Source organism: Sylvia atricapilla, chromosome 2 (assembly GCF_009819655.1).
Source record: "Sylvia atricapilla isolate bSylAtr1 chromosome 2, bSylAtr1.pri, whole genome shotgun sequence".
Classification (NCBI taxonomy): domain Eukaryota; kingdom Metazoa; phylum Chordata; class Aves; order Passeriformes; family Sylviidae; genus Sylvia; species Sylvia atricapilla.
Window position 1 is genome coordinate 39,299,564 of NC_089141.1, and position 27,965 is coordinate 39,327,528.

At 38.1% G+C, this 27,965-nt stretch overlaps 2 protein-coding genes and 1 long non-coding RNA gene across 3 annotated transcripts in view; all 3 read right to left on the reverse strand.

The window, feature by feature from the left end:
- The window catches only part of LOC136357581 (uncharacterized), a 391,604-nt gene that overhangs the window by 195,950 nt on the left and 167,689 nt on the right, over positions 1-27,965 (reverse strand). The gene's annotated exons all lie outside the window — the stretch shown is intronic.
- On the reverse strand, positions 3,732-9,347 carry LOC136357573 (interstitial collagenase-like). The gene is made up of 9 exons (XM_066312960.1): positions 9,100-9,347; positions 8,666-8,814; positions 8,450-8,575; positions 7,535-7,696; positions 7,061-7,178; positions 6,336-6,469; positions 5,170-5,329; positions 4,167-4,267; positions 3,732-3,957 (listed from the first exon to the last, which is right to left on the reverse strand). Exons 1-9 carry the CDS (start codon positions 9,249-9,251, stop codon positions 3,857-3,859), a joined length of 1,203 nt encoding a protein of 400 aa, XP_066169057.1. The 5' UTR covers positions 9,252-9,347; the 3' UTR covers positions 3,732-3,856.
- Positions 20,203-27,211, reverse strand: LOC136374130 (stromelysin-1-like). The gene is made up of 10 exons (XM_066339321.1): positions 27,110-27,211; positions 26,111-26,352; positions 25,873-26,021; positions 25,426-25,551; positions 24,705-24,863; positions 24,415-24,571; positions 23,494-23,627; positions 22,865-23,024; positions 21,535-21,635; positions 20,203-20,468 (listed from the first exon to the last, which is right to left on the reverse strand). The coding sequence occupies exons 1-10, from the start codon at positions 27,209-27,211 to the stop codon at positions 20,368-20,370; spliced, it is 1,431 nt and encodes a 476-aa protein (XP_066195418.1). The 3' UTR covers positions 20,203-20,367.

Sequence of the window (27,965 nt, forward strand, 5' to 3'; positions counted from 1 at the left end):
ATCATTGCATTGTATGGGTCTCATTCAGTTCTGTATGTATTTGACCATATTGATTAGATTTTTGTTGATATATTGCACGTTTAGGTAGCCACCTAACAGACACCCATGTTGTGAAAAACTAGGAATGTCAAGGCCCTTCTGGTCTAGTGCTAAGATCATCACCATGTTGCAGCACAATTTCTGGTTCCTGGGATGCTCTGTGTAACATCACCAGTACTACTGATGTGATGAGGATAGGCTGTGAACTTTCTGGGTTAAAATAGGGTCACATTGCTGCTGCCTTCTAAGAGGAGAAAAGAAGTCATGAGGTAGTTTAGCACCCACCAACTCTAATAAATGTCAAAGATAAGCATTAGGAAACCACAACCAGAAGCTGCTTATACAGCTTCTTCTTTTCCCAGACCCCAAGGCCAGCTGTAGACATGTTTGTGAAACATCACTTGTGAACCTTTTCCTGTCTCTCTCTCTTGGGCAGTGGGAACTGGCTCCTGTGTCGTATAGATGGCCATGTTGCAAAACCCTGGTAGTGTTTTCTGTGATGTAGATCTCCATAATTTGTCACTCAAATATCTTCTGAGCAAACACTAATGTTAGCTGAAACTAAAAATGCAGTCTAAATTAGAAGTTTCAACTTCTCTAGCTTGAATGAAGACATTGTAGAAGTCAGATGACCCTGTTAAATTTAAGATAGTTGGTTGTATCACTCTCCAGAGATATGTATTTCTGCTCTCTGTAGAGTAAAGCTTAAATAATAAATGCATAAAGTTAGATGCAGCTGATCTTAACCTAGCTGCTTTATTGTCTCTATCTTTCACTGCTACATGGCAGACAGCTTGGGGATTTGATAGCCAGCTACGGTGGGGAGCAAGAAAACTACTTCTCCAAGTTCATATCAAATCTGCCCATAGTTCTTGATTTTTCTATAAAATTGATTTCATATCAGCCAAAACATGTTTTCCAAAAATGTATTCTAGTGCCATGAGAAAACATGTTTGGTGCAAAAGCCCTGAAGAGTGTTTGTCTTTTGTGACATATGCATGAATATAATCAGACTGTAGCACCATGGTCATTCCTTGTAGCTTTGAACCTTTGAGACAAACAAATAAATCCATTTAAAAACATATGACAGATCTCTAAAAAGAGGGCCACACTGGTGGCTGTGATCCAGAACCTAGAGGGGACATGTAGCTTCTAGACTGATCATTGGAAGCCAGCTGGAAATTTTTAAGCACCTTAATGTCACTGGAGAACTGTTCAGGCAGAAGAGTTGTGCCATTACTCTTCAGGCTCAATCCTTACACAGAGCCAATAAAACTGAATTGTTACTCAGCCTGAGTGAAAATCGTGGGGCAAATGGTCCATATCCTGTCTTTGACTCTTGATGGACTTTTAGCAGACTACAGCATGTGAGGGTTGGACTTGACCATGCCAACAAAAGTCCCCAAATACTGTGTAGACTCTGTGGGCCTTTGGGAACTGGTGGACTCCTAGGAGTCCTGTTCCATATCTGCATGGGTTACTAGGAGACCTTACAGAACTGCAGGTACACTAAACATGTATTGGGAATTAAATTCCTGGCTGAGCAAATCTGTCTTACTAATGGTATGGGCTACAATTACACACCACACCTGTAGCAAGACCCTGGGGAGGGGTACAGAACTTTAACATAGTACAGTAATTAGCAAATAGAGGTAAACTTATTTAAAGGTAAAAAGAAAAAGACAGATGATTTTATGGACAAAACACCCCAATTCCTAATGACTGAAGGCCTGCTTTGTGCCTGAAGGAAGACAAGAGCAGCTGTCACCAGACGTGTCCTCCTGGTGTAGCTGGAATGGAGCAATTGCTGCACTCCCTCAGGCAGAGGAAATGTTCTCTCACATAAGCATGGGGCAGATTTCTCACAGAGGAATCACTTCATTTTGAGCTCTCGTCTTCCTGCTCATGACAAATTCACAAAGTGAATTTCAAAACTGTGTCTAGCAACTAAAAATTGGGCAGGATGCAAAAAGGCACAGACTAAAAATATTGCATTAGAAACTTCATCCTATTTTTACCTTCATTTTCCGTGGTCTGTAAATTACCCTTTAGCTCTCTTTCCTCTAAAATCAACCACCTTCTTACCCCTCATCTCCCATTTAACATTTTCACTGCCCCATAAGTACTCACCACTATTTGCTTCGAGAGAGGGACTATTTTATTCTAAATCTAAGAAGCTCTTTTGACATCACCTTGAGATCTTGTGCTTTGACTTCGTATGTGCAGGGGATATATACCCCCAGTTTTTATTTTTTAATATAAATTTTTCTAGTACGAAATATTATCTTTGCTTGTAAATGTTGTGTTATATTTGTAGGCCATTTCTGCTAAAAAAAGCAGAACACAACACTATCAAATTTAGATTTATATACTACTAAAATAATTTTTGGTTTAATTGTCATTCAGTAGCACTGGCTTACACAAGAAAATATGATTCAATAGCATTGCTACTGAGGGTTGATATTATAGAAATAGTACCTATAACAGCCTGTGAGAACAGGATTAACATAAATTAACTTCTTAATTAGAGCCTTTGATTTGCTGCAATTTATTTTTATTATTTTGTAATATTTTCTTAGGTTTTATAAAGTATATGATCAAATAAATTTTCAATTCTACAATTTCTTATCTTTGAATATTATTGAGACTGATCTACACTGAATTTAATAAAAATAATAGACAACCAAGTCTGTTCTTTGTTCATGAAGGATAAAATTTAATAGGCTTCTTATACAGGCAAATAAGTAACAAAAAAAAATGAAACAGATGAGTCTTTATGAGACTACACATTATTTTCTCAAAATATAGTAACTTTTCTTATACTACCCTTAAACCTTCCTCTGAAGGCTGTTGAATTATACAGAAATAAAACAATACATTTTGTTCTGTTCATATGACTTCTAATGTTATCAGCTGGGCTACAAAGACTGAAGAGAAAGTGAATAATCCTTCAAACACCATTTTAATTGAGGGCTTTTGCATAAAATATGGTTAAGCTGGAAATCAAGCTGTCCTTTTCATGAATCTTTGTATCAGAAGTATTTTTGGCCAAGAATTTTCATCTTTTAAGCAAACTTCTTGACTGTCTAACCCAGTGGAATTAGGTGGCATTTAGTAACTACTGGAGTAGTAAGAGAGTAGAAAGAGGCTTGATTAAAGAAGTTTATTTGTTGATTATATGATGTGGCTACCTTTGAGAGCAAGTGACTTCATTCTTATCTCAGGGGTCCTTTCTAATCTACATTTCTGCATTTCTGGACTTGAAACCAGTTCCTAAACCCAAAACCATGAGAATATTTCTTCTCCTCAGCCCCCTGCCCTCTGCACACAGTTGTAAACCCACGCACTTTGGATAGCAATCTAAGAGCAGAAGTAGGGGAAAGAGGAACAGAAAGTGGACATAGATCTGTACACTGGTGATAATGAGCCCCAACTAATTAATCATCAGATGTTCAACAGAGTTTGTGAGGAGTGAGGGGTTCAGAGACAAGTGTGTCCTCTTTCTATGTCTTTGTGAAAAAAACTGGTATTTCCTGCCAGAATAGTTTTTAGTGTTCAAAAGCTAGACTTGACTGTTGACCATTAGGGCAAAAAAAGACATCAAGGACAAAATTATATGAGAAACATAATTTATTAGGAAACCTGACCATAACAGGAGAAGTTGTGATAAATTATATATATATTTGGCTTAAAATAAATAATTATTAAGACTTAAGTGCCATAGAATTTGAACAGAAATTCTGACCTGAGAATCATGAAATGCTGAAAAAATGCAGCAGATAAAAACATACAGTGTGCACATTGAAAAACATTGCAATTAGCAATTAAACCAGCTGATGCTCTTCATTTGTCGAACAATCTGTCTGGCACGAGGATCAAACTGGAACTGAGTTGTTCCATGGAAGAAATACACATAACCTAGAAGTAAAATTTAATCAAATTATGTTTCATGGGTGACTTTTTTCACTGTTTTAGAAAAAAAATCCCCATTGTCAGCAGTCCATGTATAGCTGATATTTTTAATTTCTTTTTCATTAAGGTTAATAACAGCTTTTTGACAAAATTTATTCTATCTATAGAAGCCCAAATATTCACATAAACACAGGTTAAAGGTAAGTTTCACTCACCATCTTTCTGGAAAGCAGCATCAACTCTGCCAATGTTTCCAAAGCTAGAGACTATTTTCTTGGGATACCCGTGATCCATGGATTTTTTCTTTTCATCATATCTTAAAAGAAGAAAAAAATGTCATAATGATTTATGAGGAAGCGAACAATATTTTGAAAGTCAAAAGCAAATTCTTGCATGCAACTCTGCCATAAGTAAGAAGTCTCATAGAGATTAACTTCAGTTGCTTTTTGAGTCTTATTAAGTTTCTCTTAGAGATTTCTCTGAGACTTGAAAATCCTACCTATGCTAAAATTTGTCACAATGTTCCCAGGGACCCTGGAGACACAGCTCAGAAGTTTATTTTTGTATTTCTGGACTAACAGAGCTTTGGCCATCACTTGCACAAAAAAATGAATTTCTGTTTCAAGGTACTGAATATCCAGTTCAACGTAAAAACAAAACATAAAACTTCAGAGAAGACAGTATCACAGTCCTGAACCATAGTTGAATTAGTGTCAATGATGGACTTCTTAAACAAAATTGCTCTCTGAAGTTTGTCACAAGCTTCAATTAGAATTAAAAGCAACCTTAAAATTGGAGAATATTTATAATTGCTCCCTAGAGGAATTTAATTACAACACTTTGCATTGATGACTAATTTTGTTTGAAAAGTGAATTAAAAGTGGCACTATAACAACATAGCATAAAAAAGTAGCATTGTTGTGGAGCAAAAGTGAGTAATCTACTAGAAACTGACTCTCTTTTTATTGGGCAGCTTTTCATTCTCCTAGAAGCACTTATAATCCTGCTACAGGAATCTAACATTTGGGGAAAAATCCTAATGAAAAGGTGATATTTTCTAGAAAATATGTAATTTTTAAAAAAAAAACTCCAAAGAAACACATTTGACTTTCTGGAATATGCCTGGTCTAAACATGAATTTACTAAAATAATAAAGTTATTCATCAGTCCCCATGGAAATGAAAACATGTCTTCTGGTAAAGGAACATTAAATCTTACCTCCAGTATCTGTCAGCTACAAAGAAGTATGTTTTTCCTGTGGTTTCATCATTGTAAGCTGCATTAACTCTTTTAACAGTCTTCGGGAACCCAAAGCGATAGATTGGTTTGGGATAGCCAGGTAGAACATCATATCCCCTTATGACCCAGTATTTATCCTCTGAAAAATATGAACAAGTTTCATTTGTTTTTGCCATTTATAAAAAACAAATGAAACTTGTGTTTTAGACATCTGGAAGACAATGTGTCTAGATGTCAGTATTATACCTTTCAGTTTACTACTTTAGAAAACATTTCTAATTCTTTCACTGGGACTAAATCATGAAGACAGCGGAAATGATTTTTCTTTTTATGAATAAAACATTAGAATTACGAGGTGTGTTGGATAGAATATTTCCCAGATCTTTTACAAACGAATATAAGGTATTTTTCTGCAGAACAGCTTGGGGAGGGCTGGAGGTTTATGAGTTAAACTATTCACCTTGGATGGGGATATTAAATTTGTTAAATTCCTGTTACATGCTATTTGATTATAGAGCCAGGTAATATTTTCAAAACTAGGCAATGTGCATCAAATTAAACTATTAAGGAAAGCACATGTCTAATCAAAATACTTTGGTAATTTTAAATACAATTAACATATTTTTATATGGTAATAGATCATGTACTATAGTATGTGCATAATGAATTTTTTTGAGATATTTAAAGGGTATATGAGACCCTGAACAAGAAGGACTGATTGTTAGTTCAGTGAGCGATTTTTCTCTCACAATACAATTTTCCATCCACATATTTTGCATTTTTTTTCAAAATATAAGAAATACTGTAACTGTAGCATAAAAATGCCTGTATTTGTCAATTGAATTCAGTTAAAATCCTTCTACACAAAGTGAAGTCCTGTTACCTGAAGAGAACTAGACCCAAAGATGGGTAGCCGCTTTCATAACTTGTTTTTTCAGGGCATTATCTATGACAGAGGGGAAATTTGTCTAGATTATGTCCTCTCGATATCCATTACAGAAATATGATCCTCTGGTAACTATTTTCGGAATTGTAAAATTTTCTGTTCTACTTCCTTTAAAACACTTTAACTTCTGTAACTGCACATTTTGTAAGAAGCAGGAAGTAACAGGTAAGAAAAAGTAAAGGCCCTCTGATTCAATTACCTTTAAAAACTATAATTTCATCTGTGTCAATGTTTTCATAAGCAGCTTGAATTCCTGATGGTAACCTTGGCCAGAACAGCGAGATAAAATTGAGCTCTGTCTCTGTCCTTGCAGGATGCTTGCGCAGCATGTATCTGTTTTAAACAAAATTTCAGTCATAAAATAATTCCACTTCTATCAAAAATTCAAAATAACTATTTTAGCTCCTGAAGTACAACAGAGGGGAGATGTGAATAGCCCCATCCACTGAGAGTAAAAGAAATCTAGAGCAAAGACATTAATAATTTTTGCCCCTCAATTATGTTCTAAAAATCAAGCAAATTGAATACAAGACCTTCTACTTCTCTGTAGGGCAATAATGCTCAGACATCTTTTTCCCTGGCACTGCTTCCACTTCTGTCCCTGCTCCTGTACTGAGAATGAGTGTGGGACACATTGCTAACACAAAAAACAAAGCAAGAGCACTCCTGTATATTTGAATCAGTTTCAGAGATATGTGTGTCACAGTGGTAGGCACAATGATAGAATAGTTGGAAAACAACCTAAAAGCTTCTGTAACCTTCCCTGCTCTTGTCAAATTGGATTCTTTGGATTAATGATCTGAGAATTACCTACTAGTGCTTCTTTTTGTATTACATCCCAAAAGGACAGTTTTCCCTCATGGATTTTTTTTTTTAAGCTCCTGAATATTTTAAAGAAATAAGAAATATGCTTATTGTTGTTACCTGCCCTTGAAGAAGAATATTTCTCCACGTAGGGTAGTAATAGCATCAAATGTCAAATTTGGGTCACAAGCTTCTGGAGTTATGGGCCCTGTTGGCTGCACAGCAGCAGTAGACCCTCCTGTAGGATTAATATTTATCATTTAACATGGAGAAATAAAAGGACAGGATTCAGAAGGTCTCTGAGGACCCAGAAAACACGTTTCATATAACATGAAAAAGGATATAATTTAAAAGTAAGAGTATGTCATTAAATGCAGATTTCAGATTGATAGAACAACTTGTGTTAATCTTTTCTGAAATGAGATTTTTTGGAACTGGACTTCAGCTGAAGTTAGCTTCCAGGAATTTTCTCTCTATTGTTATCTATTTCTCAGAAACTGTTAAACTACTCATTTTGATGGAATATTAAATACTTTCATTTTACCACTTAGCAGCCTCCCAAATATACATAAAAATAAATTAATATTTTCTTACCATAAATGGCCTGAATTCCATCAATGTCATCCTGAGGAAGAAGGAATTCATTGGGGTCAGTGTAGGAGTAAGTTGGATACATCAGTGCTCCAGGATCATTTGAATGAGACAAACCCAGTGAATGGCCAAGCTCATGGGCAAGAACAATGAACAAATTGTAGCCTGTAGGAGGAAAACCATATGGAACAAGATGAAATCTGTTTTGATACTGGTCACAATTGACTAAATGGGAAACTAATATACACTAGAGGTACAAGAGAGACTGTAAGTAATTCTATCATCCTAACAACACAAAAACATTGTTACAGAAGAGCTGTATGAGCATGTAAAAAATGTCTGGCTTTAATTTTGTTCTCATTGTCATTTCTCTAGTATCCTTCTGTCTTAAACACGAGTTGTTTCCCTGCTATCACATAAACTGCTCACATCAAGGATCATGTCCATGGTGAGGGATTGTTGGCAGTAATCCAACAGAAAAAAGAACTTCAAAGCAAACAATGAGATTGCTGTTTCAGTGATACTTGAAACACCCTAGTTAGCACTAAACTTTGAAGCGCTATGTTAAGAAAAAGAAATAATTTGCCTTCAGAAGTCTACCAACAGATTTCCCCGTATCCAAGTTTTAGCTTTCCTCTGAACAAAAAAGTGCTGAATTTAAAATCATTATAGACCCTTATGACCTAAATATTTATATGACATTATAAATGCCACTATGATCTAAATATCTATTTTCTGCCAGTTCGTGCCTAAAAGTGGCAGTAAAAAACAACAAAACAGGGCAAACAATTACAAATGAAAAACTCTGTCCCTTTTGCTCACTCTTCTGCCTGTAGTCAGGCTCATGAAATAGTAAACATCACATGAGGTAAGACTATATGAGCTTAAAACTATATAGATTCAGCTAGAAAAGCTTACCTCTTCCATCTTTTGTCCAAGCTTCCTCCTCATCCAAATGCACATCTCCACCAATGCCTTCACCAGGCTGGAATGCATGAGCCAGCTGTCCATTGGGACCATCAAAAGGAGAATTGTCCCGGTGGTCTAAAATGAAGAGGTAAAAAATTAGTTAAAATCCTAAGTTACTTCTATAACTTTAGATGGGTATTTAATATCCTGCATTATCACTGTTACCTCTATAAGCAAAAGAGATCATTATATCTGCTTCTTTGTCCTCAACCCTTTGGAATGTCAGTGGTGTCACGTTGCTCCAGACACTGAGGGCTTTTCTGACTGCTTCATCTACATCAGCTCTTCTCATCTTTGGGGTGTAATTCAAAATCCTTCAAAGAAAACCCAACACATAATACATTGCTTAGAAAATAGTTGAAATTTCAGCATTTTGGCTGAAATATAATTGCTTGTGAAAAAATGAAGAATCTTAGGCTTATCTTTCATCAGTCAAAATTAATGAAGACTTTGTTTTAAATGCCATCTTCTAAAACATCTGTCTTCTTCCAGAAATCACTAAATCACTTCATATGTCCATATATGGTTCCTCCAGATCCTCTACCCCAAAGCTGGTGTGCTAGATTAATATGTTTTTGAACCAGATTAGGAAAGATTACCTGTATGTCAGATTATTTCTTTTCCATTTGGGATTCCCTGGTGTGAACACATATTTCTCTACATCAGGTACCCCACATCTGCTTTTTTTCATCACCTCCAATGTGTCCAGATCAGGTTTTCCAGTCACTTCTAGTCCAAAGAATGACTGCATTTCCTTGAGCTTTGCAATAAGGGGGTTTTGACCACTTCTTCTTAAATGATGATGATGATGATCCTTTTGAAGATCATAGAAATTCTGTAGATAACTCTGAATCAGAGTTAAAAAAGAAAAAAAAAAAAAAAAAAAAAAAAAAAAAAAAAAAAAAAAAGAGAATTGTGACTTATCAGTACTGTTTTGGTCACACTTAAAATCTTCTAAATAATCTTAAGCTGTTCCTGTGTTGACATGCTCTGCGTTTACCAGGACCAACAACAACCTCTTCAGTACAGTTTTCCTATAGTTTTCTGAATTTGTTGTTCCACTGATGAAATATATTAAGAAATGTCTTGAAAATCTGATATCTACTATTAATAATTCTACATTATTAACTGTGCTTAATTACTCTAACAACAAAGCTTACAAGGAAGCTTATAACTGGTCTCATCCAAGGAAATTGGGGCTGGCAGTGAGAATCCACACCGCCAGGACTCCCACCAAAGAGGGTGACTACTGCTAGACACTCAGACTTGGCAAATCATGCCTTTTATTTTTAGCTACACAATATGATACTAGAAACTCAGGCCTTCCTACTGAATTTCAAGAATTTTGTCTACAACAAATTATGTTGTGTCTATGTGAGTTCCCTTTTTCCAAAATATTCTACAAGAGACCTCTTCAGCCAAAACACAGAAAAACATCTGCTTCGATCAAATTTCCTCCTTGTATTATTAAGACCAATCATATCGCAAGTTTCAAAACATATTCTGAAATGCAAATTGCAGCTGAGATTGACTGTTTCTGCTAGAACATATACCTCAGTAGTTCTGTTATTACTTTATTGACAACACCAAAATTGAAGTATATAATATTCAGATGACTTCTGGGTAAATAAGTTCCACATAATTTTCACACATTTTCTGGGCTGATAGAAAATTCTTTCTCTTAAAACTTCTGCAAAATGGTACATCTTTTGTTTCCACACCTATTGTGTGAATTGCAATTATAGTTATCTCTCAGAATACCTTATGTTTCCCTTAGATACACACTGAAAAAAAAATACTTACTTCTACAAGCTGTAGGGTTTTTCCTTCATCTTCTGCTTCTGGAACCACAGGAAATGCAGAGGAGATGGCCACATATAGCAGCAGGAGAATTGCAAAGGTCTTCATTCTCATCTGAGTTGTCTGCCTCAGTTTCACTCCTGAGCTACTGAGCACACTTCTCAGCTGTGTTTATATAGCTGATAGTAAATCAGTGACAGACTGACTCATGCTGTATAATATCCTCTGATTAGTAAAAATGATGCATAGCAATTTCATCATCAAGTAGTGACACAAAGTGTTTAACTAATATTACTATCCTTATTTTGCCCAAATCTTCTGGTTTGGGCAATTTTATAGCATGTTTAACAAGTAAGGAAATGTTTTCCAGGTAAAATGTGGAACTACATTTCCTATGTTTTTTTGAATCATGAATTTAGACTATTTATGGTGCAAGGTTTTGACAAACTGGAAAAATAATGAGAAATAACATTTAAGAGCAACATAGTATATTGTATGAAAATTAATTAAATTATGTGACATATGCTACATATGATTTAATCTTAGAGTATATCATATTATGTAGCAATATGTAATAGCAAGATACAAATGACATTACCAAGAGCCAATCTTATTTAGGAATAACCAGCAGCATAACTCCAGGAGGACTGTCATCTAACAGTTATCTAACAATTTTATCTAAAACAATTTTATGATAGCTGGAGCGCTAAAATGATTCAACATTTTTTACTGGTATTAATGGTTTTGGTGATGCTACTGGAATGTGTAATCTGGGTTCTCATTTGTATGGTAAGTAACATTTCTACTCTAGCCAACATGGATAAGGTCTCTGCTGCAATAGTGTGTTTTGATTCAGGCAGAGTGAGATGATGAGAGGAAAAGACACCATGGAAGACAAGAAGAATTTTCATCAGTGTGGAAAAAGAAGATTAAAGTAACATTTTTTTAAATCTTGTGTTCACTGTTTCATAGAAGGAAGCTTGAGAGGAGCCATGATAAAAGCTGGTAAATATAAGAGAGTATTTTAAAAAAATTTAGCAGCCTCCAGTCTCCAAGACTCTAGTGTGGTCTTAAACAACAGTGATTAAATTCAGACATAAGGTTTGGGATTTAACTGCCTGAATATCAGTGTTATTTGAAATTCTCTAAGGAATCACAAGAGTTATCCAGTTGCCCTGGAAGGACGCAGACCTACACAGCTCCTGTACCATGGCTGCCAGCCCCAGGTGGGTGTCTGAAGTAGGGACAAATGATTATTGAGGTGGAATCTGCTTTAAGTGTTTTGTTGTGTAGATATCTGTAAGTTATTTAGGTCTCAAAGTTTCCATTTTGGACAATGAATTCTAGAGAGTGATTTAACTGACCACATAACACAGACTTCCAGATGAGAATTGTCCTCCAGACTACATTGATTGTATTGGCCAGGTCCCTGACAGTGATGAGAGAAGTTTAAATATCCTGGATTAGGAATCTACACTCCTGAACTGAGGAGAACATTTCTAACTGCAAGCGTCAGAGTAATTGGCCTGAAGGAGATGTGTGTTTGCTAACTCTGCAGGCTTTCAGGTACAGGCTGGACATCTTTCAGGATGATTTTGATGTTTCTGTCCTTATTGGAAGTAAAGATCCTCCTTGTAAGCCTTGAAAGAGAAACAGTAAATGTTATTGTGAGAGGGAGGAATGCAAATAAATGTCATTATTTAAATTATGCAAGGAAATTCTTCACTTAACTTTCCCAAATATCATAGAAAGTAATCTATTTAACATGAGGTGCTGCACTCACTGTAGTATATCACACCTTAATAACATCTAGATTCAGCAGAATTTACACCCTTCCTAGGAAAATAAATTACCTAATATCTTCCAGTGGAAGTCACATGACTTGCCTGGAATGAGATTCATTGAAGCTAATACAGGACATTTCAAAAGCAGAAGCTGAGATTTGAAATTACTTGGAAAACATTTCCTCAAAAGGTACAGCTGTTGTAGACTAATAAAATTCAACTTCATGTTCCATAGTCCAAGGAGACTTAATTACTGGTTATCCTTACTCCATCTTGATACAGACATGTACAAAAATAATTTTGTGTGTTGGATGCCTCTCCAAAGACTTGGCTAAAACTCGAAGGATTTTGGGATTCATGAAATGCTGCTTAACTTCTCTAAGTCTGTTTATAAACTAGTCTTATGACCCTGTAAATTGTTCTCCTTCCTGTGTTTCTTTAGGTTGGTTAATATAGTTTGTGATTCAATATCTTCACTTCATATCTTTTTCCATAAGAAGTAGTTAACTTCTTATTTTTTCTTTTTTCCCCCCTTTAGTTTTCTGAGGGCATCATAGACACGTTTAAGCATGTACACACAAAGCAGAGTAGCACATTAATCAGATGCATCTGCTGGTAGAGACAGGAACATAAGGAAATCCTGTGCTGTGGTTTTCACAGAGAGTTTCTTCTGCCTTGCAGATTTCTGGGCAGGGTCTTTGGCCATGTTTTAATGTGATCAAGAGGATACTGAGTTGGGCAGATGGTCAGAGAGGACTCCTGGCTTTTTTCATTGACACTTTAAATAAATTATTTTCTAAGGCAGCCAGTGGAAGGATTAGAAAATCTTGGAGTCCAGCAGTAGCTGTTGGAACTCTGCATTTGAGGAGTGAAAAATTTTAGCAGCGTCAGGAAGAGGAAACAGAAGTAGTGGGATCCCCCTGTTTTGGGGATTTCCATGGTGTTGGGCTACAAAGTCACATCCCATTTCACCATCTGCATTGACTTCCTACTGCGTGTCCTTCTGCACAGCTCCCTTGAACCCACACTCAAGGGAAGGACTGGTTTCAGTCATCTGCTTTCCCTTGGTGTGGCAGCTAGCACACCACCACCTTCTCCTCCTTGTCAAGCACTTGCCTTCAGACAAAGGCTCAAATCCCAAATGAAGGAGATGCGAATATGCCAAAATGAAACTGAGATCTCCTCAGAGGAGGAGATCTCATGAGAGTTGTTACTGAGTGCCTAACTGGTGTCTGCACAGTTTTGTGTTTTTCTTGCTGGACCATTGTGTTGCACCTGCATTTGACCATCACTGTCCTAGCCTCTCACTAAACCCCACTTCCAGTTATTTTCCTGTGTGAGTGGCTCTATCCTGTCTGGAGGATTTCAGTGAGAGCCTCTGGGGTGGGGCCAGGCCTAGAGGCCCCTGTGTCATTTGTACTGTGACTGGAAAGACACCAGGTTGCATGCAAGTTCATTGGGTACTAATGTACATGTATATGTACCTGTTGGGATACAAGCACAACCTCACTGCTAGACCTGGAGTCAGGGAGCTGCAGCAGCTTTAGGTCTACAAAGGTACCAGATCTGGACAGCCCCAAACACACTGTCCCTGTCTGGAGTATGTTTAAAATCATAGAAATTTAGAATCATAGAATGGCTTGGATTGGAAGAAACCGAAATGGTCGTCTTGTTCTTATCCCTTTACCACAGGTAGGAGCACCTTCCACTAGACCAGGTTACCCAAAGCCCCATCCAACCTGTTCTTGAACACTTCCAGGGACGGGATGTCCACAACTTCTGTGGAAACTGTTCCAGTGCCCTATCACTATCTGCCCCTCTATAAAGTCCCTAAACCTCCTTCTTATTAGTCCCTCTTGAGTACTGGATGCCCACAATGATGTGTTCCTGAAGCCTTCTCTTCCCAGCTCTCTCAGCTTGTCTTCATAGCAGAGTTGTTCCAGAGCTACTTACATGGGAAATCTCCATGTGATCAAAGGACAGAGGGAAACTTTACACTCACCTATCCCAAACACCTCTTCAGAGGCAGCTTTTGTCTGGACCACATGCATCAGTGTCTCACTCACCCTGAATCACCCTGATAGGTCTGGAACCCATCTGCTAAGCCACTGCTGAGGAAGAAAAGGTGGCACAGATGTTAAGTCAGTGCTTTGAGGGTTTTTCCAGTGTCCACCCAAGCAGTAAGAATTTGTGTCTCCCTGTATTAGCAATAATCCTGCTTTATTTTTAGACTTTTTCCTCCGCAAAACTGCACCATTGTTCCTTGTGTTGAGACAAGAGACTTCAAAATGTCCCTTTTCTAGGTACTCTACTCCTCATTCTCTAGGTCTGCACAGGAATGTAGGCACTGCCAGAGGCCTACCCAGCATTGTTTCCCTTTTCAAGCATTAACTGAAAAACACATTTAGGCAGAGGCATTAAGAGAAGACTTATTTCCTCACAGGAATTTCCCAGCCTTGAACAATTTTATGCCTCAGTGTTTTCAATTTACTTTGTACCTCACTTACCTAGGGCTTGGATTTGACTCTTAAAGCTATTTCTCCTTTCCCCTAACTATGTCTGGTAACATGTTCTGATGACTTCCACCCACAGCCCTGACTGAATAATGAAAACATAAATTCACAGTGTGAATCATTGTGGGGTTTCCCTAAATCAAGCCTCTCACTACAAAATAACTGTAGAAAAGGGAACACTGATTGGTAGTTATGTAATTTTAATGTCACAAAAATGAAAACTAGTACCTCATAATTCTAATAATTGTTTACTGTTACAATTTGTCACAATGATGTTTGCACCTGCTTTCTCAATAGCAGGTGGCACAACAAAATAATCGTTCCCACGAGAAGTACTTTTCTTTCCATTCTGTGCTCTTATGTATATCTTAATCTTCTAATGTCTTTCCAATCTATTTTAAAACAACAAATTAGAAATCTTTCTGCAAACCTAGAATATTATTCTGAAACAAGCTATTTTCCTTGGAGGATGTCACTTTTCATGTGACGTCTAATGTGTCAAAGATGTAAGCCATGTCACTGTGCAGCAATATTTTACTGATTGTCATATATTTGCTTGAAGTTAGAGGATTCATGAGGAGTTTTCCCTTAATGAACCAAGTACATTTTAATACTGTGATGAAACAGCCAAAGGCAAGCCTCCAAATCAGCTGCCTTGAAGTTTGCACAAGCTCATGGCTTCACGTCACCTAGTGTTAAACATTTCCTTTATAGAATTGCTGTTGTTACTGCTCCAAGGGAGTGATCAGTCACTCAGTTTACAAATCAGGGTGCAGTGCTGGGCAGTGTTAGGAGCACAGTTCTGTAGTTCAAACGACTTAAAAGTACAAAGGCCACTGTGATAGGGCTCAAGATGACAGGTGCTGAATCAGTTTTAATTATCCTATTGTAGAAAAGCAATTCAGTGTGACCAGTCCCACGCTGGGGCAGCACCTGTGTTGCACTTCAGTGACTGGCACAGTCTCAGACATGGCATCATCAATGATTTCAGTAGAAGGAGAAGAGAAGGAGTGCCACTTTCCATACCAAACACCTGTTTTCCGAACACAGGAAAATCAAATTGCATTTTTTATCTTTGCAGTTGGGCTGTAACTTGGGATGGGAATCTGGCCTGTTGTGTCCAAGTCTTGATTTTCCTGATCTCAGATAGGCCTTGGGAATGCCTTGCAGAGCCAGCACTACCAACTTGAAGCCCTTTGCCCCCTTTACCACTGGGTGGTAATCGCGCAACCTGTGTAGACCTAAAACTTGTCCTGAAAGAGGCAGCAAGAAGACAACAATGTGTCCACACTGATCTACAAACTAAATCTGCATATTTCCTGTGGATCTGCACCATTTGAGACATACTGGGACTCCTATAGGTTCATAGTTCCCCAGTTGGATACATTGCACAAACGCCAAAATATCTCATGAGAAACCTACTGCATGTGAACCTGCAAAGGCAGTTTTGTTCCTGGCAGCCAGATGGAAGTTCAGAGGCTGCTGCTAGGGAATAATCTCGTAACAGAGCCTGCTCCTTGGCACCTTTAAAGTATTTTCTCTGTAATATCAATGGCACCTAAGACATACATCTTTGCAGCTCTGAGTTTTCTTAAACACTTCTGAACCTACAAATCTGCTGTTTCTGTTACCAAGAAAGGTTTTTTTCCCCCACAGCATATCCAAACATCTCACTGCAAACAAGCTCCTGCAGACAATATTTAAATGGACTCATTTTAATCTGCCAGGACTTATCAGTTACCTTTGTCTGGTTTACCGAGTTGATAAACTCTCTGTTCTCAGTCTGAGTGTTTAAATCACTACACAATATCCTTCATTCAGGAAAGCACCACAGACCTACCTTGTTTGATCATATATTTGTAATCCTGTCAAGAACAATATCAAAGGTCATTTGTCCCTTCTAGGCAGGATGAGTGTGTGAAACCAAGAAAACCAATAAATAGCAGGAAAAAGAACTTGCAAGCCAAACAGTTTGTTTCCTTGATTATAGTGTTGGGACTTCCATGTTAGACCTTCTGGATTGTGTCTAATGGTCACATTATGGAGTCCTTGAAAAGCAAAAGGCAAATATATATATTCAGATGTGGGCAAAATGCCTCCAAGACGAGACCATTATAAAACAGAGAAATTCTTGTGATCTGAATTCCACAGTCACATAATAAGCCTGTTCCTTGCCGGAGAGACTTTGGTCTTCACCCAAGTTTCTATGCAAAAAGAGTAGAAATTGTCTAGAACATGGAAAATCTGATATTTTTAGAAGACTGAGGAAACTATAACTGGAATTCTTGGACTAAGTGTACCCCAGAAAATGAATGCATTTAACTCAGAGCCTATTTCTCAAACTGTGTTTTAGAAGAGCACAGGACATGAAATCACCTTAAGTTTAAAAGCCTGTTTTCACTCAAATGGTAAGGCTGTCTTGTTAGTGGTACCAGAGATTTTTAAAATAAGAATTCTGAAGAAAAAATGATACCAACATCCAACACTAAACCAGCTAAACTATATTATACAGACAGTACTAAGGTCAGCTAAGTTCTATTTCTGCCATTGATCTAAGAGTTCATATTCACAATTTGTGGTACTATCTGTGTGCACAGAAATAGGTCAAGAAAGATCTCCAACTAATTAGAAATAATAAAAAAAATCTAAGAAGAACTAGTTGGATAAATATGTGACAGCCCGAAAACTACAAAACCATCATGAAAGGTCTAGGACCAGCCATTTTGTTCTGAGAGCTATAGTCTCATTTGAAAAACAATATTTCCAAAAGAAAGTAAGATAGACCAGAGCTGGAAGAGATTATCCCATTTAAAATGACATGGTCTCATGCAGTTATCCACAATGGAAATGATTTGCAAGGCACAGACACCACAGAAGAACATCAGGAGTAGGATTAACAGAAGAAAACTATTCAAACCAGAAACTTCCAGAAAGAACAACCCACCCCTCCAAAACAACCAAAACAACAGCAAACAAACAAACAAACAACACTATAAAGTGTGAGCCGAGCTGTTCATGCATCTTTTTAACTTTCACTGTTTTTGATGAGACTATGGACTGATTAAGTCCATTAAGAATGTTTAACCTTCTTCTTATCAAACTCAAATTGCTTTCTTCCATCCACTGAAAAAATAAAGGAAGTCTAGGAAAACAAAGAAAAAAGCAAACAAAGCCAGATGAATTCTCGTATTGCAGATATAAAGACTTTCAGCTGCAAGACCAATCAACAAACCATACCAGAAACATGAAGGAACTACAGAATTAGAAAACAGAAACAGCACAAGGAGACTAATAAGAAGGAAATAAACAGCACAAAAATATTCCTGCTAAAATAACAGAAACTTTTATGTTACGGAGCTTGAACCTGCTTCTCTGACCTTGGCAATATCAGACACCAACCAGAGCCACCAACCAACTAATTTTGTTTTTTCGAGGTGCTGTGATTAAAATTAATCATTTTGACTTTAGTTCTGCTTGGACAGCAAAGCATTGTTTGCCATCTCTATAGCAGGTGTGGCAGCAGTATTTGTCTTGCAGGACTGACAATACCATTATACATCTTGACCATGATTGAATTCAGATAGAGAGTCCTCAGTGACTGGAGTGCCCCATTTGAGTAGCCCTGCTACCAGGGGTTTTAAAAATGCATCAGGAAAAAAGGTTACATGAAGTGTGTTGGAATATCTAATTGCAATCTTGCAGTACAATTTTATGCATAAATAGAACACAATCTCCTTGACCCAACAGGTCTGGATACAGTGGGCACAAACTGAAACACAGGAGGTTCCCTCTCAACATCAGGAAACACTTTTTTTTACTGTGAGAGTGACAAGAATGCTGTGACAAGTTGGCCAGTGGGGTGATGGTGTCTCTCCTTTGTGCAAAAGCAGTGTCCCCAAAAGTCACCTAGAGACTCAGTAGTCCGCTGTAGGTGGGCTTGAGCAGAGGGGGTTGAACATGATAACCTCCAGAGGCCCAACTAACCTCAGTCATTTGATGAGTCTGTGATTCATGGAGAAGCAGAATCAAATAGAAGAACTATTTTTTCTCAGCTTTTTTCCTTTTTGGGGGGACATTGTCCAATGAGGGAGAGACACTGGGTGCTGGGAGATTTTTTTTTTTTTATATGCATGAAAGAAGGGATACCTTTTCTAAGACCTTAGATCTTGCTCGCAGTCCAAGTGAACAATTATGGGCCTCAAATGCTTCCTGGCTTCAGCATCAGGTAGATTGTGTCAGCAGTATTGAACTGGCAGCTGGTTCATGTCTGCCCCCAGGGTCCAGAGAGCTGTGAGACTGGCCACAGAGACCATCACAGACAGAAACCATGGAGCACTTGGACAAATGTGAAAAGGACTCATGGCCTCACCCCATTTCTCACCTCCCTCTGATGAGAACTTCTATCCCATGGTGAAGCACCAACGTGGAAATACCAACCGTGTGGAGGCCCTCAGGAGCTGCTCTAAGACACACAGCCCTCCCAGCACAGCAGCTGGCCTTGCACCTCCTGTACCCCCAGGAGCATTCACATCCCTGTAGCTTGCAGCCATGCTCCCGCTGCTGGCGTTCAGCTCTCTTAAACTCCTCATTGGCCAGTCCAGCTTGAAGCTCATCCAAACTCACACAGAAAGAGCTCATCCACACATAAGGCATGATTTATTGAGAAGACAGGACTAAATGTGCAGGGCATGGCCAAAGAAGCAGCTGCAGCAGCCTGTTTGCATACAACCAACCCCTCTTTTGCATTTATCCTTCTATTTTCCCTTTCCTCCCCAGTCTATCTTTATCCTTTCATTTCCTTGCTTTTGTTCTTTCCAGTAATCAACTTACAATAAATTTTGGACATTCCATAGTCCTCTTTGAACATGACAAAATAAATTGTATGAAATGTGCAAATGCTCTCACCTGGGATATTGATCCTTATCTCCCCCAACCCCTAAGGTGAGGTGATGAGGACCTTCTCAATGACAGGTGGCCCCCAGCCAATGGGGACTCCCTAGGGAAACCTGGAGAGGAGCAGAGGAAGGTCAGTGGTGTCTGGGTTTTCCCTACATGCCAGTGTGCCCTACTGCTCCGATGTCTGAGGAAATGAGCCTTTGCTCACAGAATGAGTAAGCTTGGAAAGGACAACAGTAGGGTCATCTGCTCCAACCTCCCTGAGAGCATATTGCACAGGAAATGACATATATCAATAAATAGTTTAGAGTAGAATTTGTCACACTTAAATTTAACCTCCTACAATCAAGTGTCCAACATAAACTGCCTCTCCAGTCAGCATAAAAAACATGAACTTCCACCTCTCAGCACCCCTCAGGCTGGGAGGGATTGCTCTCTGGAACTCCTGTATGTCTCACTGTAACTATGAGCACTAGCTAAATCTTCTTGCTTAGCTTTGAAATATCTAAAACAGGTTGAAAGAAATGCTAGCTTTATGAAGAGAAATGCTCTTTCTCATGGACTCCTGGCTCCATGGCAGGGTTCTGTGTAGGGTGATGTATGGCAAGAAGAAGAAAAAGAAGATGGCAGAAATAATAAAATCAATCCCAATATGTTGTTTGGTAAGCTAGCCAGCCTGATATTAACTACATACGTATGTACACATCAATATGTTAAATACTTTTCTGTTGTTTAAAGAAACGCAGATTGTGCAGGGACCAATATCTACTGGCTAGTGCTGAAGTAACTTTACATTCTATATATTCATAAAAGAAAAACTTTTCTAGCACAATAACAGTACGTTCTTCCCAACCCCATTACAGATTTCATCTTCTTAACATGGAAACCAAAAGTTTGTGTTCAAGAAGCGTGTAACTCTCTTCTTATTGGGGTCAAACTCAAATTGCCTTCTTCCACTGAAGAAATAAAGGAAGTCTAGAAAAAAACAAAACCAAACAAATTCAGATTAATGATGGTATTGAAGATATAAAGATTAGCACATTTTAACAACATCCTCGAAGAGCTCAGAGCAACCTTTGGATACAACTATGCTGCCAACAGTATCTACTCCCAGGTGTAACCTCTGCAAAATATGGCCAGCAGGATGGAGACACACTCCACAGCAAACCAGCCATGCAAGTGCTACATGATGTACTTGATGAACCATACAAGGTCACTCTACAAATGATGTATCCTGTGCATTTCTTCAGTTTAAAATATTTGTTTTTACACAGCAGCTGTGCTGAACCCCCCAGGAAGGTGCATTTCCAGACACCTGTGGGTAGGCATTCCACAGAAAGGTACAATAGGTGGCACAGGTGACAGGTAGGTGACACAGAGCACAGCATGGTGTGAGCAGGTACTTGTTTGATGGGTGCTGCTGGATTCCATGCAAGGAAGGAGAGCTCCAGCCTGGGCCAGTCACATCCACATTGCCCTCTTGGGAGTGAGGTCTCTTGGTGTGAGACTCATTTAGGAGCAAGTAAGGTTTGCTATGAAACAATTAACATGCATGCGTTTGGATGAGCAGCAGATGAGGGGCAAGGAGGCAACTGGGAAGCTGTGACATGTGGGATTGTGAATGTATCCTTGAGTCTAATCCAGCATTTCCATGTCTAAGTGACATTCACCCTCCTGCAGGAGAAGCTAGTGCCACTGTTTTATGTCTGAGGGCCAGGCTGTGATAGGTACATCTTATGTTTTTGAGATGCCACTGTGTTTAGTGATCTTCATAGTGTGATGTGCACATCAGCATAAATACAGATACATCTCTCCCTTAGACCTGGCCTTTCCAGATGTGCAGCTGTCACCAAAGATGTCCCATCACCATTTTTCATGGGGGTAAAATGAAGCATGGGAGAGTTATGTGACTGCTTCAGCTTCTTTTTTGGCCATCCTGTGGGTTCTGAGCAACATATAGAAATACCTATTTCTGCCCAGGAACTTTCAGCCCTATCACATTGAGCATTTCATTTAGATTTTAGCAAGGATTGTTACTTACTTTCATGTTGAAAAACAGCATCAATCTTCCCATTAATTCCTGGAAATGCATCTCTAATCAGTAATGACTTCCTATCCATAGACTGACTTCTTTTATCATAACTGAAAAAAAATATAAACATACAGGAGTCAGTGAAACCTGCAAACAACTCATGATTAATTCCTCTCAGCTCATTATCTTCTACCTATCAACAGAAAGCCAAGTTCATTGAAGATTTTCAGTGTCATTTGGTAGTGTAGAAAGAGACACAATTTGCCATAAATTAATCATTACTTTGTTAGCTGCACTGAATGAATTACTTCTATTTACTCCACCTAAGAATACTTAATATTGGAACCGTCACCATAAAACTGTGGGGTTTTTTTCCTAAGAGACCCTGTCTAAAGAAGCGATAGATAATAAATCATAAAAAGATTTCTTTCATGTAATATCTCTGTAAGAAAGGTTTATCAGGAAAAATCTGGGCTTTTTTATGAGGTTATAAAGTATTTTAAGTCAATTTACTTAAGTTACTTACAGCAAGCTATTATAGTTTTGGTGAAGTGCAGTTTATCTATCTGTGCTGGAACAAGAAGGCTTGTGAAAGCTTTTCTCTTCTATAATTTGCTTAGCAGGACATCTAATGATCAAACTCTTTATCATTCAAGTTATGATAATTTGACCTAAGATGTGGAAGTCTGATCTTCTGCTTAAACTAGAGATATGTGGCTGAATAATTACACTAGGGTGATCTCTGCATATACAATTGTTTGGGTATTGTGGTGGAAGGAAAGAGAAGTTTTGTTCATCTAAAATAATTCAGGTTATTTACTGCTTCCATTACAGGAGCACCTCCCTCCGCTGTTAGAAGTCTATGTTCTGTAAGACAAATTTGAGCAGTAGGAGTGGGATTGAAAAGAAAGAAATAATAACCATATACAGCAGATAATTCTTTGCAGAACACAGTATTTATCAGCAACTTTATGAAACTATCTGTTAGTCACTGAAAAGTGGATGACATTCTCCTTCTTACTCCACAGAAACATATTTGATATGTGAATAGTGAACATCTGCCTGATTTCCTGAGATGACTTGTGGAGATGTACAATGACTTTCTAACCATGACAGTGAAATGAAAACAAACAAGTTAATAAACAAATAAATTGTTAAATGAACTAAAAAGAGAACTAAAAACACTCTTCCACCTCCTTTCAAATATTTTTCCTCAGCCAGTTGTGACACTGAAAGAGATCATCAAAACTGTCTGACTAATGCATCCTAAATCATGACAGGATATTGATCATGTGCTCATGTTTGCTTCTATTTAGAAAAGTAGCACAGGAAATATTACCTCCAAAATTTGCCTGCTCTGAAGTAATACGTTTTTCCCTCAATTCCATTATGAAAAGCAGCATCAATTTTTGTAACATCCCTTGAAAAGCCCAGGGTGTAGAGTTTTTGGGGGTATCCAGGAAGTATGGCATCTCCTCTCACAACCCAGAATTCATTCCCTATTAAGAAAAGTTGATAACATGTTTTGTGAATCTTCTGGAAATGACACAATCTTTTTCATGAAAGCTGATGGTTACTTGAAAATAATCATTGAACTTGAAAATAACTGAAAATAGTTCTAGAGTCCAAAAGAAAAAAAGCAATATTTCTCAATATTACTTATTTGAAAATTGAAATTCCATTCTTTATTCATACTAATGCTAGTATCATTCTTAAAATTTCCCAGAAGAAAAGTAATGACATTTATTTTGGCAGGGAAAATTTCAGTGTGGATATTAAAAAATAAGATAGATTTTCTTTAACTTGGATAAAAATTTTATTATGTCTGTGATTGAAACACACCAATTTATTGGGCAAAATTCAAGACTGTGGAATCCTACAAAAAGAGCTTAAGTGTTTTTGAAGCCAGATGCAAACTCTTTACGCTACTTGGGAAGACAACATGGGGAAGTAAAAAGACAGTTTTACCTTTAAAAATGACCATTTCATCTTTTTCAGGAATTTCATATGCAGCATCAACACCAGGTGGCAGCTGTGGCCAGAATGACGATAACAACTCAAAATCAGCTGTTCTGACTGCTGGATGTTTGCGCCAAATATGCCTTGTGTAAATATAAACAGGTTTTAAATAAAATTGGATGTTCACACACACTAATGCCTGAAACCACACCATGGCAACCAGGCTAGTAGTTATCTGATTAAACCCAGATATGTACCAGAGTTAGTCACATTACATTCCCTGTAAACTTAATGTAAAGACAATTATTTCCATGGTGGCATTGCTCTTGATGCAGACATCTAAAATAGGTCAGATGAACTGTTTTGTCCAAACATTTATTTCTCCTTACGTAGAAGTAGAGCTTAGAGAGACCTGTTTCACAAGGCTGTTATGTAGTAAGACTTTGGTAACGAAAGCCCAATTTTCCTTTCCTTTTATTGTATACTAAATCCTCACTACAGTGGCTATTTTGTCTACAAGCAGGTATTTTGTCAAGGCTGGTAAGCCCTCACCTGTCTCAAAGCAAGGATAGCAAAGAGGGTGTGAAGCCTCCCAGAGCTGGTGACGTGTTTTGTGAAGCTGAACTCCCAGATGCTGAACATTTGGGAATTGCTTGCAGCCTAAAGTGAAAACAGCATATGTTTGCAGAGGAGCCATTTCCCTCCACTCAACTGACAGCATCCCCTGTCCCAGTGGTCATTCTCCTCCTTATGGTTATCTCTCCATTTCTCCACCACCCTCTTTGTTTTTGTTTTCAATCTTTTGTCCTGATTCCTGTCTTGTCTTCCTGCCTAAAATGGCTGATATTCTAATTAAAGTTATTTTTCTCTGCTGTGGGGCATAAATTAAAAACTGACACTCAGGTATTTTACTTTCAAAAGCTGACTTACTTGTCCTTAAAGAACATTATTTCTCCACGGAAAGTGGTGACAGCATCAAACGTTAAATTGGAACTGCAGCTGTTTGGCAGTGCAGGATCTTTTGACTCAGTTGGGTCTTTTATCTCAGTAGACTCCCTTTGATCATTGTTTGTGTTAGGAGATGGTCCTAAAAGAAGCAGTTTATGGAAGAAATTATAGTGTGAGCTCATTGAGGTATATCTGGTACACAAAAATGTCACTGAAAAGTATCCGAAGACTTTGAAATTACAAGCAGTAGTTGATGAAAAATTGTGAATTACCATAGAGGTACTGTATGCCGGTAATATCATCCTGATGAAGGAGTACTGAAGGGTCAAATTTCCTGTAAACTGGATACATCAGAGCGTTGGGGTCCTTGGAATGGTAAAGTCCCAGTGAATGGCCAAACTCATGGGCAGCAACATAAAACAGGTTCGTGCCTGAAAACATCAAACAAAACACATAATAGAGAGCTGTGTCTTTTTATTTGTCCTGAATTACATGAAGGGCATAAGGTAGGTGAGAAGCTTTCAGAACTGCTTGCCCTAGCAAATAAACTTGTGGGAACTTCAGTTGGAGATGGGACTTCTTGTGGGAAATTCAGTTGGAGATGAAATTCTGACCAGAAGAAAAAATAATGGAATCATTATAGCAGAGTACAAGGAAATAGTCTGTAGATCCTGCAGAATTCAGTGTGGAAGAAGGACCCTGGGCCAGTGAGGTAGGTAACTGTGCAGGAAGAGGTTTGAGGAGTGGGAAAGACTGAAGCCCTCTTACATACAAATAAAGCTCTCAGCAGTGCATGGCAGAAGCTGAGTTGAGGCCTTAACTTCTTTAAGCAAAGGCTCAGAGGCTTTTTATAGTTATGCAAACCATGTGCTCCTTCAAATCAGTGGCAATTTAAAGATGTCTTAAGGAAGAGAGGAGACAGATACTGCACTCTTGATTTCATGTGCAACTTGCTTCAGGAAGGGCTTGGAGAAGGAGAACTGAATTACCTACCCTCTGCGCTTTTGGTCCAAGTTTCATCCTCATCAAAGTGAGCATCTCCACCAAAGTCCTTGCCAGGTGCATAGGCATGGGCAAGGGAGCCTCCTGGGCCATCAAAGGGGATGAAGTCATTGTGACCTGAGGAGCAAAACCCAAACACAGCTGACTGAGAGCATCATGCACACACTGAGCAGCTCACAGCAGGTATAGATCCAGTGAACTACCAGCAGGTCCCTCCATTTTCTTCCTCCTTCTCTTCATCTGCCTCTATGCCCTGCCCCAAAGTCTGTCAAGAGTTGTAACCATAGTACCTCGAGCAAGAGCTGTATTTTTCTGTCTGCTTCTTCAACTGAGCATTGATCTCCACATGCGCTATGTATAGGAGAAATCATTCCAGCCCAACTGCTGCATATAGGCAGTAACTTGTCAATAACTCGTAATAGTTACATAGAGATTTACCTCTGGCTGCAAAGGAGATGAGTATGTCTGCATCACCTCTGTCTTTCTTGATGAATCTCAGTGGGGTCACACTGCTCCAAACACTTAGTGCTTTCTTGATGGCTGCATTGACATCTGCTGGATGCAGGTCTGGTGTGTAGTTTACTATCCTTCAAAATGCAGGAGAGAACAAATTATGTTGTTACCACCTACCCTGTACTTCACACTGTCTTGACATGAAGAATTCCGTTGTGATTACCTGTATGTCAGGACTTGTTTTGTCCATTTTGGCTCTCCTGCAAAGGTGGAGAACCCAGCTACATCAGGGAACCCACAGCGGCGTTTCTGTACCAAGTCCAAAGTGCCAGAATCCAGCTTCCCTGTCACCTCCAGCCCAAAGAATTCCTGCATTTCTTTTAGTTTTTGGGTCATTGCATTATTATTTTTCCAAACAAAAGGCTCCCCGTCTTTCTTAAAGCCATAGTAATTTTCCAGGTACTTCTAATGAAAAAAAAAAACAACAAAAAACAAGCCCAAAACTTAGAACAATCAGTGATGTTTGCTTTTTAAGCTTAAAAGATATTAAACTAACAGCAATCAGGCATGTGCCCTTGCTACTTTTCTTTCTGTTTTGATGGCAGCCTGGATAATAGTTTGTTAAAGCCAATATGAATATTTCTCTCTTAATGGTAATTTTTTACATTGTATTATCACTATGAATATTTTGTAGTTATAAAAATACATTTAAAATTAACATTTAAAAAAAAATATTTTCTGATAATGTGCCCTCCACTTACCCATCCTCCCAAGGTTACCTAGAGTCCTTTAGAGGAAGTAATTTGAAATATGTAACTGAATATAAAATTTCAGTAGTTTTATCCTGTTTCCCCACAATTTAGACAGTAATATTCAGAAAAATATACTATGCATACTTCATGAAGAGTTATGTTTCATAATATCACAAGTCATATAAATAACCACATCTCTGCCTGAACTACAAACCCACCCTAGACGGACTCAGGAGCTTAATTATTTGTAGAATTAACACAGAGTGAATGCATAATTGGATTTAATTGGTCTCTAAATAAAGTAAAATAAGATGGTGCTTAAGTAGCCTTTGTCATCACACACCCATTTTGAGAAATATTCAGTAATTTATTTATTCTACTTTCTCTTTGGTTGCTCTATACTAGTTTCGCAGACTGCCATGGATGCTCAACAGCAGCTAAACATCTCTCCAGAGCTCTACCTTCCTCACCTGGATAAGCTGCATGCCTTCGTCCTTTGTCTGCCTTGTATTTGCAGGAAAAGCACAAGAAAGTGCTGCACATAATAATAGGAGAAATGGGAGATTTCCCATTCTGATTTCCACTAGCCTTTATAGAAATCCTTTTTGTAGTCTGCCACACACCTGCTTCACCTTTATATAGTATTTTTGTGCTCTATAAAGCTTTCCAATCCCTGACTCATTGATTCTCACAATGTCTAGTTAGCAATAGAACATGCAAAACAAGAGTTTTGCCATAAAACAGATCAGTGCTGTCCTTCATCCGGCTCCACCCTTGTGCATGTTTTGCAACATAGAAATATGATTAATGAGAAGATAATAGACCTGTAGTTCTTTCTAATGAGCCTTATTAACCGTTTAATTGTTAAAATGTAGTCTTACTCTCCAAAACTTAAAGCATATCTCTTCAGTGCTTTCCATTCAAAGATAATACAGGTTTCAGAATGGTTGTTGAAGTTCCTAAAGGGATAAACATTCACAGAATGTTACAGGACTGTAGACTACAAACAGAAAATTAGTTTTCTGGGCTTTTTTTTTCCAGGAGGAAAAAAACCCCATCTTTTCTTTTGTAGGCTCTTATGGTGCCACCATCTTTCCCTTTGGTAGACCCCTTGCACTACTGTAACTCCTTGCTTGATGAAGCAATGCGTTGTTTATGTAATTTTTTCAAAACAGTTCGCACTTGGATTAAATAATTTTTTTTCTGCAGGAAAATGTGAAATTAGCACAAATTAATGAAAGCACTTTTCTAAGCATATATAAAAATTATAAAAATTGAGCCAAGATGTTTTGTGCTACTTTTACTCAGCAGTTTTTCTCCTGTTTT